This window comes from Stylophora pistillata, chromosome 8 (assembly GCF_964205215.1).
Source record: "Stylophora pistillata chromosome 8, jaStyPist1.2, whole genome shotgun sequence".
Taxonomy (NCBI): Eukaryota; Metazoa; Cnidaria; class Anthozoa; order Scleractinia; family Pocilloporidae; genus Stylophora; species Stylophora pistillata.
The window spans coordinates 10,801,534-10,814,409 of record NC_142526.1 but is presented as its reverse complement, the minus strand read 5'-3'; the positions used below and the strand labels follow the sequence as shown (position 1 = coordinate 10,814,409).

The window sequence follows — 12,876 nt, the reverse complement described above, 5'->3', positions numbered from 1 at the left end:
CTTTTTCCATACTCACGATTCGAGATCCACTAGCTTATAAAAAAGATACAGTTCTTGTCCCTTAAATTATTTGGGATATAGAAGAAAGATTTTGTCAACTAGGAGACGTGAGACCATAACTGACCATGTCATATTTATTGTGATTATCGTCATTGTCTTTACTATCATCATTATCATTTAATGTAAACTGGTAGCTTATTGACAAATACAGCAATGCTGGTTCCCCAACTCAGCCGCTTTCATATGTTACACTCGAAATCTGAGTTTATTCAGGAATAAAAACTTCAAATTTTGTTCACTTATGGGAATGTGAAGGATGCATCTTACAGCAAACTGTAGATTTCACTATCTCTTTCAAGAAATCATCTTGAAATAATCGCATCAATGAAGACTCCTAAAACTCGAGCATATATCATATATCATATAAACAAAAATCAAAAGGTGTGGTTAGAAAATGACCTCTTCTGGTTTCCAGATCGTTCTCGACCTGGAGCTAAATTCGCTATGGATCGTTAACTTAATACATTGGTTACTTGGCACTTTCTTTCGCTCTTTCGCGCTGGTTCAATTATAAGTTCATTTTTTGCCTTGTTCATAGTCGGTAGGCAGGCCATCGTAATTAGGTCTCTAGGATACGCGTTCCTCTGCCCGCAGGAAGTTTCGAGACGAGTCAAGGAAAAGTTTGTCAGTGGTCTGGCCGTTGCACTTCTCGCGGGCTCGTGCTGCTCAAGTCCTCATACATTCCCACGGACTAAGTAACCCCCTTACCGAAGGCTTAGAATGAAGGGCTGCTCGAAGGCTATCTTGTTCTTTCGTTCTTTTGCACATTAGCTTTATTCTGTGTTTCTTATCTGCCTCGTTTCTAACAGAACAAAAGCTGTTTTATCCCTTTTTGTATATCTCTTGACCAAAAGGCGTAGATTACAGGGTTTATGGCGGGTAAAGTGTAAACGATGTACAGGAATGTAGTGAACACTTTAGAATCTATCTGTATTCCTTTCTGAAACTTCCACAACGTAAGGGTTACGAAGAAAGGAAGCCAGCTGATCAGGAAGGCACCAGCGATGGTCACCAGCATTTTGGCAGCTTTTAGTTGTCTTTTGAAATGTGAAATTTGAATTCTTCTCACACTACCCCCGGTGTAAGTATGTGAGGCTGTCTCTTCGCTCGTACCAGGCTTCACTCGGCTGGCATGATTCCTTGCGGTTCGATAGATTTTAAAATAAATGGCCGACATGGTTCCAAAAGGAATTATGAAAATGAAAATCCATTCTAAAGTCATGTAAATCATCTCGAAAGTAGGTTTTTCGTCGTAGGACTCCACCTCTCCGCAAATAACTTCATGAGGTCGCCAAATCAACGGAGGGGACGCAAGAGCGATAGCGGAGATCCATATTACTAGAATAGAAATGTATATTTTAGTTTTGCTAACAAAGTTTGGATACTGCAGCGGCCGTGTAATGGCTAAATGTCGATTTACAGCCACTGCTGTTTGAGTGAACACCGAAGCGGACGCGCAGAGGACACTTGATGCCATTATTACATAGCATACAAAGTCGTAGGGTGGTTCCCAGGTCCTATTGTGCCACCGGGTTGTGTTGGAACATGTTTCAATAAGTGTAAAGAGAAAATCACTGACGGCCAGATTAGCGATGAACACATTGTCAATAGTGTGAAGACGTCTGATGCGGCAGATTGCTATGAAGATGATGAAATTTCCAAGAAATGCCAGGCTGATGACGATCGTTATGTACACTATCTGCGTGTACCACAGGACCATGGAATTCCCATTGGAGGAAGGAGGACTGTGAAAGATACAAGAATGAGGGAAAATACGTTAAAAGACTCAAGAAACAGATTATAAAGTTATGCGTATCGTTTTCCATTCTCCACTCAGATGACATGTACTGCATGTCATTCTGTTCATAATAATAATAATGACAAAAATAATTAACAACTATTCACGAAGTAAAGGTGGTTAGTGGTGGATATTTACCGAGCCGCGAAGCGGCTCGGTAAATATCCACCGCTAACCACCGACACTGAGGTGATTAGTTGTTTTAGTATATACTAAAACAGTGAGATAATATACACCACCGTCGATTATTTGAGTGATATCTTCGCTTGTCACGGATGCAAACCGGGGCGCCATTTTTACCCGAGTTGCTCGGAGGTAACTAGCAAAGGATATTCGGAGTTTGACTAGCCAATCAGAGCGCGCCTTCAACGCTATCCACTGTTTTAGTATATACTAATAATGGTTATTTAGCATATCCACCCGAGGGGTGGCTTTTCTTTGCTACAAATTGGCTACAGACTAGTTAATCATTATTACAAATTGCTAATACTGCATACCGCATTTTACATATAAATTTACCTGAGGATTCTATTTAAAGATTAGCTTACATATTTAAAAGTGACAATGACTTACGAATATAATTATATATAAATACTAACTAGCGACGATCAGTTTATATATACTAAAAATAACATTTCAGTAGTGCAAAAGTCTATCGGGATCCAGGATTGTAACAAATCACCCTAGAAAAAGATCCGAAAACATCTTTCTATTCCCCTTTATCTCGATAGTCGTTTTTCTACTAAGGAAAAATTTTTTTATTATATAACCTGCGAATTTTTACAAGGATTTCCAGCCTTGAGGAAGCCGTAGCTGCTTACGTGTAAAATTAAGATAATTTTTGTACATGTGTTTGATATTGCCGATCAGTTGCTGACGTCTCACTTGTCCCGGCCTTGTGCCACTCGGTCAGGTTGATGAATGAATGGCAAAGGATTCAATCTAAGGTCGTTTGTCGAAATCGTGTTTATATATTAAACAAAGTAATAAATTGTAGATACAGATTTTCTCTTCAGTTCCATGTTCAACTCCCACGAGTGAGCATGGCGAACCGAAGTGGTCGAGATATCGAGTTTAACACTCGAACCGATATTCCATTTCTGCGCGCGCTCATGTATTATTCTTTATTTCATATTGCTACACAACACATGATATGACATACTTTTGGCGGTTATCAGCTTGTTTTCAATTTCTTGTTCCTTTTAACTGATTACCGGTTGATAAAACAGACCGCGCGAACTCTTTTCTCTGCATATTAATAATGGCAATTGAAATGAGTGGAATGCAATTTTGTCTGAAATCATATGCGAGATTTCAAAAATCAAACGAGTGCGCAGCACGAGTTTGATTTGAAATCACAAGTATCACTGATTTCATACCAAAATTGCATTCCACTCAGTTAAATCATCACTTTATTACTTCCGTTTTGAATGGTAAAAATTCAGTCACTCAGATATAGGATTTTATAGTCTGCACAAATGTTTTATTGATTCAGTGGTGAGCTGGTTTGTAGAAATTTTAGATACTTAATGAATAAAAAACAAGTTGTTTTTCATTTTCGCGCAATTTGATTTGTTTCTTTAAACAAGCGACTGATAAGTAAGAAATAGAGGATTTTACATGGCCGCGCGGGGATACGAGTTTTATCTTCGAGTGCTGAAAGTATCTCTCACGAGTGAGCGCAGCGAACTCATGAGAGATACTTTCAGCACGAGAAGATAAAATTCGTATCCCCAGGCGGCCATGTAATGTTCTGTTTATTATATAGATACTGATGAAATTTCCACATAAAAGACAACTTTTTTTATTCATTTTCGAAACAGCAATTGGGTAATTATGTTGGTAACCATGGCCACACCAATATCCTCACACGTGAAAGATAAAAATAGCATATTCACTGCGCGCGGTGAAGATATGATTTTTTAGTAAAAGGAGAAATCCTGGTATTTCATCAGTATCTATATAATAAGAGTATATCCTTGACATTGCCGCAAACATGAAAGCATCAATTGCCGCTCTTGTCGTGCGCTGTGATTTACTCAAAGACAGCGGTGCAAAGAAATAAAATGATAGAATTTCACCTCTTCTCGGTCATGAAAGTAACTTGTTATACAATACAAGCTAGGAATATCCCATCTGGATTGCAGAAATGTCTAGATGAGCTCAGATGAAGGACTCTTTTCATAAAAAAAGGAAACTCGAGTGATTTTTACCGCAGGCCACGTGCTAGAGTTTTGATGATTTTTCAGTCAAATGATAGCTCTGTACTCTTGTTCGTTGCATGGAACCCCTATCAATTTTCGGCTTCTTAACATTTCTTCTTATCAACACGTGCACTAATGATTCCTCGAAAATTTTTTCTGTGCAAGTTAATTTAGAATTTTAGCAGAGCTGTTAAAATAACAAAAAAATTCTATCTCCTTGTTAAGTTCATTAATATCCCTTTACACAACAGCGCACGTTTGAAAAATATCTTTGTAATTTCCATTGACAAAAGCATTCACTCTTACAAAGTTGAAAATTAAGCTCCCTCCTTCTTGCCGCTTGTGGCATTTGACTAAGAACGATAGTCTGCCAAAAACTGATATAAAACATGAATAAACTTCAATAAGACTCATTCTACCACCAGTAATATCGTTTTGTCTAAATGAAATCTCAAGAGGATGACTTTTTTCATTGGAAATTCTCGTATGATATTGCTAAAAGACGCAAAACATCATAATTCGCACGTTGTTTTAATTAATTGGTTCCACTGTATATCATGAGCTTTGATGCCTGCTTGAAATTAAGCATCGCCTGCCTTCTTGTCGCTGAAAACTAATTAACGAAAAAGTCCTTTCGTTGCATAACAATTGGGAATTTTTAGCCGAACAGTTCAAACCCCCTCATTGTCAAGTCGCAAAAGCACATCTAAGATCTCTGTTCATTTCCTTGAACATCGATATTCTCTCCTACACACCGTTCACGATATTAAGAGGCGCTCTTGCAGCATACATAAATTTTCGGCAAAATTAACAACGACAAAAATTAAACAGTAGACAGAGAAATGGATCTTTCTCTCTCATGAAAAAGGGCGTATTTTATGAGACACAAGCTTAGAAAAGTCTCTCTCAACTTCTAAGATAATCGATAAGGCTCAATAAAAACTCAGTTACATAGCCTTTCTTGTTCAAAAACAAAACTCATATGATACTGCTACACGACACACAATGCGAAATAGTTCTTTGTTATTTCAAGAAATTGCCTTTTTTCCCTGTACAGTATAGTTTTTGTTGTACTTACGTGAAACTGAGCAATGCTGTTTGACTGGCTTCTTTGTTCCTTTTAAGAAGTCCTTGACAAACTGACAATTCCTCAGAAATCTTTTCTTCAAATGTTCGTTTGGAATTTAAGCCGAAAAGTTCAAAGAAATAAACAATAGTGCCCGCTGAATGAAGTAATGTACCAGCGGGAAAGGCAAGCCGCAAAGTTGACATTAAGATGCTAAATTTCGCCAAGTTGACTCATAAAATAAAATTGGTATTCACATAGAGTAAACAAGTTAAATTTGGTATTCCAAAGAAAAAATATGATGTACGTTCAATGTTTGTATACAAAATGTTTGTCCTTTAAAGAGAGCTCTCTAAATGATTTGCCCGAATAATATTTCTTCAGCTGTCTACAGAGAAACTAAAAACATGCTTTGAGCCAGCTATTGTTGATGCAACCATGGACAAATAGTAAAGAAATCTTCGTTCTCAATTATGCTAGAGCGGAAGAAGGCAAGCTTCAGTTTATCAAAATTAATGAAAAAGAATTAGTTAAAATTTAAGAAATTATTAAAAAATATTACGAAATTGGCAATATCCTAACAACAAAAAAGTTGAAATGGACGTAATAACTGTTAAATAAGCCTCTTTTTAAAATTCTTTCTCTGTCGATACAATTGCAATGTGGACTAACTTGATTCATAAGTCACGCACGATTGGCCGGAACAACTGAAGAGAAGCGAGCGTTGTGAGGCTAGTTAAAGATTTAATTTAAGGCGAAAACCAACATCAGCCATAAAAATAGCCTTTCGAAAAAAAAAAAAAAGTAAGAACTCACGCCGCTTAATTCATGATACAAGAGGAGAGTCATGGAATTATTCGCATTCTGAAAAGGACTGTCATCGTTACGCTGTTACACGTACAATATCTTATCTTAGGTAAACCATACCAAGGCGAAACATCAGTAAAAATTCTCAAATGTACTGACAAGAGTAATGTTTCGCAGTTAGTAATGAAAACTGATATTTCGATAAATGAAAGCTAGCGCGCCAAGAGCGAAGATTATCTCAAAACAAGCTATTGTGAAATGATTTTCTTTGATATATATTTACGAATTCTGTAGCAAAAGTTTATCAGCCTTCCATTACAGATTACAAGCCTTGTTATCGTTCTGTAAAACCACTTACTACCGAAACAGTATCTTCAAAAGCTTTTATCGGCATTGTCACGATGGAGGTAAACATTTAAACATAATGCTCTTTTATTTTGAAGATATTTAAATGTATTAGTGAAAAGGAGGACCAGAATTTTTTATTGAATTGTTGTCTTCCTTCATGGTGGCCCCTAAAACCATACAGGAAATTAAGGAGGGCATTCCTGTCTCACTCATCGAGTGGGGTTGAAATCATACGCAAAAGCCTTTTGTTCTGGAAGAAAGAACGTCCGATCGGAGGGAAAAACTGAAAGAACGTCTGATCGCTTAAATCATGACGTGGCCCTATCTTAGTTTGAAGTGCTGTCAAATATTTGCAAAAACCATTCAAAATGGATAAAACTAGAAATCCCTGGATTAAACTGTGCCATTCTATCGGAAAAGGCGGGGTAAATTTTTTGAACATGCAATTGAGAGTGATTTCATAAACCCCGCTAAACCCATCAAAATCTCTTTTCGGTAAACATGGATATCACATCTGTATACTTATTCGGGAAATTAATTTTTGCCACAAAATTTTAAAATTCTCATTCTTCTTTACACCGCAGATTCAACAGAGGTTCTTTCCTTTCCTTTATTTTCTTGGGTTCAGAGGTACTAATAGTCTACAGAAGTTCCTTTATTCTAATTCTAATGGCGTTAAACTTAACATAATCAACCACTACCCACAAACAGCATAGCTAGTCTCGGCAACAAAAATTATTTCTCGTTGCTATGAAGCTCTCAGAATAGACTATCGCGAAGCTCTCTCTGTTGCAAATCTTGTCAACCTCTTTCGTGGTAAAGGTTTCCACGTGGAGTTTCAGTTATATGATGTTTCATAAAACTATAAAACATTAAACAGAAATTCTACCCTTACCTTGTTGAGTTGTCGTGCTGTGTATCATTCATACTGGTAATAAATGGACTCACTGCTATTCGCTTGTTCCTTTGTAGAAAAAAAATTATTACATTCAGTGGGTGTTATTTACGAGAAGTTCCAGGAAAAAAAGCCATTTTGTTCAAAATCATCAGCTTTTAACAGCGTCCTATGACGGCCGGGTAAAAACGCTGTAAGTGTGCAGCTGAAAAACAGAGCATCCTATTATTTCATTGCTTATTAATTCACGTTAAAATAATCATGTAATAAAAAAGACCCCTTTCTATCTCGCTGAGAGAACTGTCTGTTATTATTATTATTTTATCATACAACAACTGTCAATTGTTTCCTTTCGGTAAAAGAAACGTCCATTCACATCGACTGTGACGGTTGATGAAAAATAAACACATCGAAGTGCTTTTAAGATTCATGACCACTTACGAATTCTTTTAATGAATAATAGCAACGTTTAGGAAATACCCAACAGACCAATCTCGTTAAAAATAGATTAAAAATTACACGCAAACTGTTTTGGGGAGACGGTTTCAATAATTCTGTCTCGTAGAAGTAAAAATGAATGTGCAACGGGAGTCATGTAGAGCATTTTGAATTTTTAACATTGATTTATTCCATTTAAACGAGTTCTTTTAAATATTCTTATTAGTTAAATGCAGAGAATTATCATATATGTCAAAAGCAGTTAGCCACGATGACAGAATCTATAATTTCTCTCCTCAGATCGTCTTCTTGCATATCACACCATTTGTGTTTTTCCCATAGCTGACGATTTTACGAAGGGATACTTGGAATTCTTTAACGGCACTCGGGAGTCAAATGAGTCGCGAATGCCTTTGATCGAATTGGAAAAGATAGCATACGAACTTTATACCCCTAGAAAACTTCTGTTGTGGTGCCAGGAAAACTGATAAAATATTAAAACTGAGATTTTCCTTTTCTTTTTGTTCAATTACGATTCATCGTGGTCGTTTGCAGCTGATGAAGTTCATCACTCGCGATATTCAACAATCCTGGCTAGAAAATCATGCGAGGTTTAATTCAGTTCCACTGAAAGGACAAAACAGCTTTTTTCACGTACACGCACAAAAAAATTCAATAAATGTTTTGGCGCTAACCCTGGTTTTCCTTCTTTAGCATCACAAATGAGGGATTTCCTGGTTGCTAAATAAAATGGATTAGTCATAGAACCTGTATATGCACGACATTGCTGACTCATTTGAATAGCGTGACTGAAAGAGAATACCACTGAATAGGGATGCAAGTGACTTCAAAGGCCAGTCTGGCTTTGCTTTGGTAAGGGTTACGTTTCTGCATTCAGGGGTTTAGTGTACAAATTACGTCTGGGACTGCTTTGTACATGCATGACAATTTCATTTTTTTAACTCGAAAAGGATTTACTCTAATTCCTTGCAAATCGCTGAAAAAAAATTTAGCCCCTTTGATGCCAAATAAAATTGAACGAGAGCCAAAACATTGTCTACAACACTCGTACAAGATGTTTTAGACAATGCTACCGCTTTCGCTTTTAATACTAGGCAATTTCCCTTTTGATCGTGCAGAATCATTCTACCTCAGAAAAACACGTGGAAAGTTTGTTCCCCTTACAGCTAGCGAAAGTAAAATATTGATGCACGAGGCTTGTCACGGACTAGGCTAAAGGTGAAGTTCACTGTTCTAGTTGACAACCATTCCAGCTGCGATTGCTGCGGAGTTTCACATAATTAAACAAGAGAGCAAAAAAATCTCTCTCGCATTCCAGATTCTAAACTTTAATTCAGATCAAATGTCAATACGAAGGATTTTATGGAGAATATCTTCTTCCTATTTCCGCTTAGCAAATTCAAACGAAAGAGGGTTTGAGCCGAAGCGGAAATCGAATGATCTTGGAGATTGGCAAGTCGTGCTCCATTACGTAGGAACATTTCTCCGTTTAGAAACTAACTTGCGTATTTTTATTTACCTCTCATGATAGCTGGACTGATAAAGATTGGAATCTTGGATATGTATCAAAATAAAAAAAACACAAAACAAAACAAAACAAATAAAACCAGAGTTTCTTTTGCATGTAACAAGCTAGTTGGACTTGATGACCTCCCGGATGATGTAACTTTGCAAAGTTTACAATATTTGAAAATTCGCCAACACTCTAATCTCACATATTTTACACTGTGGTCTGAATTTAGTTAGTTTCGATTTATTCATGATTATTGATTACGTTTTTTTTACAACACAACAGAAACTGCTCGTTAAAATGTCATTACGTGACGATGGCACAATACAACAGCAGAACACTTCTATATTGAGATGTAGGTGGCAAGTTAAGGCAAATTTTAATTACACGTAGACATAGATAATTGATGCTACAAAATTCAGGGGATCTATTAGGATAGAGGAAAATATGTTCTCAGTATCACTTACCTATCATTTATGAATGCCTCCGTCATCAAAACACGACCGTCTCGTTTTCTGAAGAAGTTGTTTTAGTCACGCGCCGTCAACGTCTCATTAAGATTACTTGACCGTCGAACAGTCGGTTCCACTAAGTACAGCGGTTTTCCTCAAAAGTATGCAACACAAACTCGAAACATTGAGTCATTTGCTCGGAAAAATCGGTTTCGCTGCGGTGTTTATTGTTTCGCTTTCAAACCTTTGGCCAACGAGACTGTGTCGCATTGCTACCGCGTCTTGTCACAAATTTTCACCATTGCACTAGAATTCCGTTCGGTTCTCTTGACAATTACCCGGTTCTCATCGTATTTCTGATCGAAGAGAGGCAATGTGAGGGTTATACTTATTGTCCTCGGACACATCACAATAACCCAGCCGGGTCTCGAACCCAGACCTCTCCATCTGGAATCGAGCGCGAAAGCGCACTTAGTACAAGGCCTTCGCGTGAGGCACCTTTAATCCATGCCGTTTTACATAGAGATGTTATAAAGAAGATTGGAGCAAAGCAAAATAGGATAAGGAGAGTTGATAAAGAATACAATATCAACTAAAATTAATTAAAATGAAAGCTTAAGTCGAATCAGGCTAATCCGTTGAATCACTTTGCACTACTTTTATTGAATGCTCAGTTGCTCACAATCAGTTTAACAAAGGCAATCCTCGTCAAAGCAACCTATACTATTAAAAAATATCATGGGTGTTCGCACCAAAACTCGTCCACGTGACATTGCTGTGTGGCATGCGGTTTCGTTTTTGTTTTGTTTGTTTTACCCTCGCCATTCTGTCTAGAGTTTGTCGTGTAGTTCGTTGCGTAAATAAATCATGCTAAAATTGAACGTACTCGTCGTCCTGAATCCTCGTTAAATCGTCGGAACAATGGGTATCGTTTGCTTGGCAATCAATGGAACTGAATTCGCTTATGTTGTAGAGTATTTTGAAGGGTTGCTATTTCAAGTATTTTTAGCTTTACGTTTTGTTTTGTTAAGTCTCGCCTTTTTGCGTCTACGTGTTATTTTGGTAATTTTATAGTTTTGATCTTTTATTTTTAGTGTGTGCTTGAACTTGGCTCAGTTCGCGGATTTCCTTCTTGTCGTGCTAGACATTTTAATCGCTTGTTATGGTTGAGAATAATTAGTTTCATAGGTGGTCATGTTTGGGTTGGTAAAACTGACCTTGAGTTTTACCCACACTGAAGATCCTGCTTGTGCGCGAAAACTTGAAAAAAGAAAAATTGACGTCAATTCATTCATTTTGTTGATCTCCCCTCTCAGCAGTTGAGCAGTTGATCATGAGTCCATTTTCTATAGTCCCCCTTTATATATTGTTGTAGAGTATTTTAAAGGATTGCTATTTCGAGTATTTTTAGGTTTACCTTCTGTTTTGTTAAGTCTCGCCTTTTTACTTCTACGTATTATTTTGATAAATCAATTCTTTTGATCTTTTATTTTTAGTGTGTGCTTGAACTTGGCTCAGTTCTTACCGTGCCAGACATTTTAATCGCTTGTTATGGTTGAGGATAATTGGTTTGCTGGGTGGTTGTGTTTGGGTTGGTAAAACTGACCTTGAGTTTTACCCAAACTGAAGATCCTGCTTGTGCGCGTGATTCTCGTGCGCAGCTCTATCATTGGCGTCAAATTGGTTCCTTGGTGCTCGCCAAGTACTTCGGAGTGAGCCACCCAATTTCCCTCTTTGCAAAACAACGAATACACTGCGGAAACTCTCACTGTCAGCTGACTCAAACAGTTCTGCGATTTTCCTACTTGAAGCGTTGGTTCCTCATGCTAGAGCATGATGATGATGATTATTAGATGTATAGAGTGTTGCTGTAGTAACTCTCCAGAAGAAAATAAAAGAAGAAAATTACAGAGTCATGGTACCTCTCGTTAATTCGTCCAAGCGAGTTGGTAAACCCCCCCCCCCCGTCAAAGCAACCTATACTATTCAAAAATATCATGGGTACTGATTGCTTGGCAATCGGAACTGAATTGGTTTGTTTTTAACAACAATAACATTGACTTTATTTTTTTAAAATGAAAGAAATAAAGGCTTTTGTAGCCCGCAGTTAGCAAAGCTATTCTAGGCGGGCTACCTAAACAGACACTGTATAGGCTCTCTCACACACACACACACACGCACGCACACACACACGCAACAATGAAATAAATAAATAAATGAGCAAATAAAAATAAATAATAAATAATAGTAGTAATAATCATGTTAAAGGTTTTAACTGAGCCAGTCACACAAGGGAGTTTTTAACAGGTCAAAGAGAAAGCTAATCAGTTGAAATACAAATATAAGCTAGAAAGGTCAAGGTAGCGCAAGTCAACATTCATCTCCTCAATTTCAAGAATTTTCAAAAGCAAGTGAGTTAGCTCACGTTTAAAAGGTGCTTTCTTTGGCTTACGAACTACGAATTTACGAATTACGAATCAACTAAAATTAATTAAAATGAAAGCTTAAGTCGAATCAGGCTAATCCGTTGAATCAGTTTGCACTACTTTTATTGAATGCTCAGTTTCTCACAATCAGTTTAACAAAGGCAATCCTCGTCAAAGCAACCTATACTATTAAAAAATATCATGGGTGTTCGCACCAAAACTCGTGCACGTGACATTGCAGTGTGGCATGCGGTTTCGTTTTTGTTTTGTTTGTTTTACCCTCGCCATTCTGTCTAGAGTTTGTCGTGTAGTTCGTTGCGTAAATCAATCATGCTAAAATTGAACGTACTCGTCGTCCTGAATCCTCGTTAAATCGTCGGAACAATGGGTACCGTTTGCTTGGCAATCAATGGAACTGAATTCGCTCACGTTGTAGAGTATTTTGAAGGGTTGCTATTTCAAGTATTTTTAGCTTTACGTTTTGTTTTGTTAAGTCTCGCCTTTTTGCGTCTACGTGTTATTTTGGTAATTTTATAGTTTTGATCTTTTATTTTTAGTGTGTGCTTGAACTTGGCTTAGTTCGCGGATTTCTTTCTTGTCGTGCTAGACATTTTAATCGCTCGTTATGGTTGAGAATAATTAGTTTCATAGGTGGTCATGTTTGGGTTGGTCAAACTGACCTTGAGTTTTACCCACACTGAAGATCCTGCTTGTGCGCGAAAAATTGAAAAAAGAAAAATTGACGTCAATTCATTCATTTTGTCGATCTCCCCTCTCAGCAGTTGAGCAGTTGATCATGAGTCCATTTTCTATAGTCCCCCTTTATATATTGTTGTAGAGTATTTTAAAGG

The 12,876-nt window shown here is 37.3% G+C and overlaps 1 protein-coding gene across 1 annotated transcript; it reads right to left on the bottom strand.

Moving 5' to 3' along the window:
• Positions 1-120: 120 nt before the first annotated feature.
• LOC111332463 (histamine H2 receptor-like) lies at positions 121-11,073 on the bottom strand. The gene is made up of 3 exons (XM_088729857.1): positions 9,615-11,073; positions 7,179-7,247; positions 121-1,805 (listed from the first exon to the last, which is right to left on the bottom strand). The coding sequence occupies exons 1-3, from the start codon at positions 9,638-9,640 to the stop codon at positions 863-865; spliced, it is 1,038 nt and encodes a 345-aa protein (XP_088585983.1). The 5' UTR covers positions 9,641-11,073; the 3' UTR covers positions 121-862.
• Positions 11,074-12,876: the final 1,803 nt, after the last annotated feature.

Coding starts and splice junctions, on each gene's coding strand:
- LOC111332463 (XM_088729857.1), bottom strand. CDS start 9,640: ATGACGGAGGCATTCATAAATGATAG. Junction 7,248..9,614: donor GAGGCATTCATAAATGATAG/GTAAGTGATACT, acceptor TTTTCTACAAAG/GAACAAGCGAATAGCAGTGA. Junction 1,806..7,178: donor CAGCACGACAACTCAACAAG/GTAAGGGTAGAA, acceptor TATCTTTCACAG/TCCTCCTTCCTCCAATGGGA.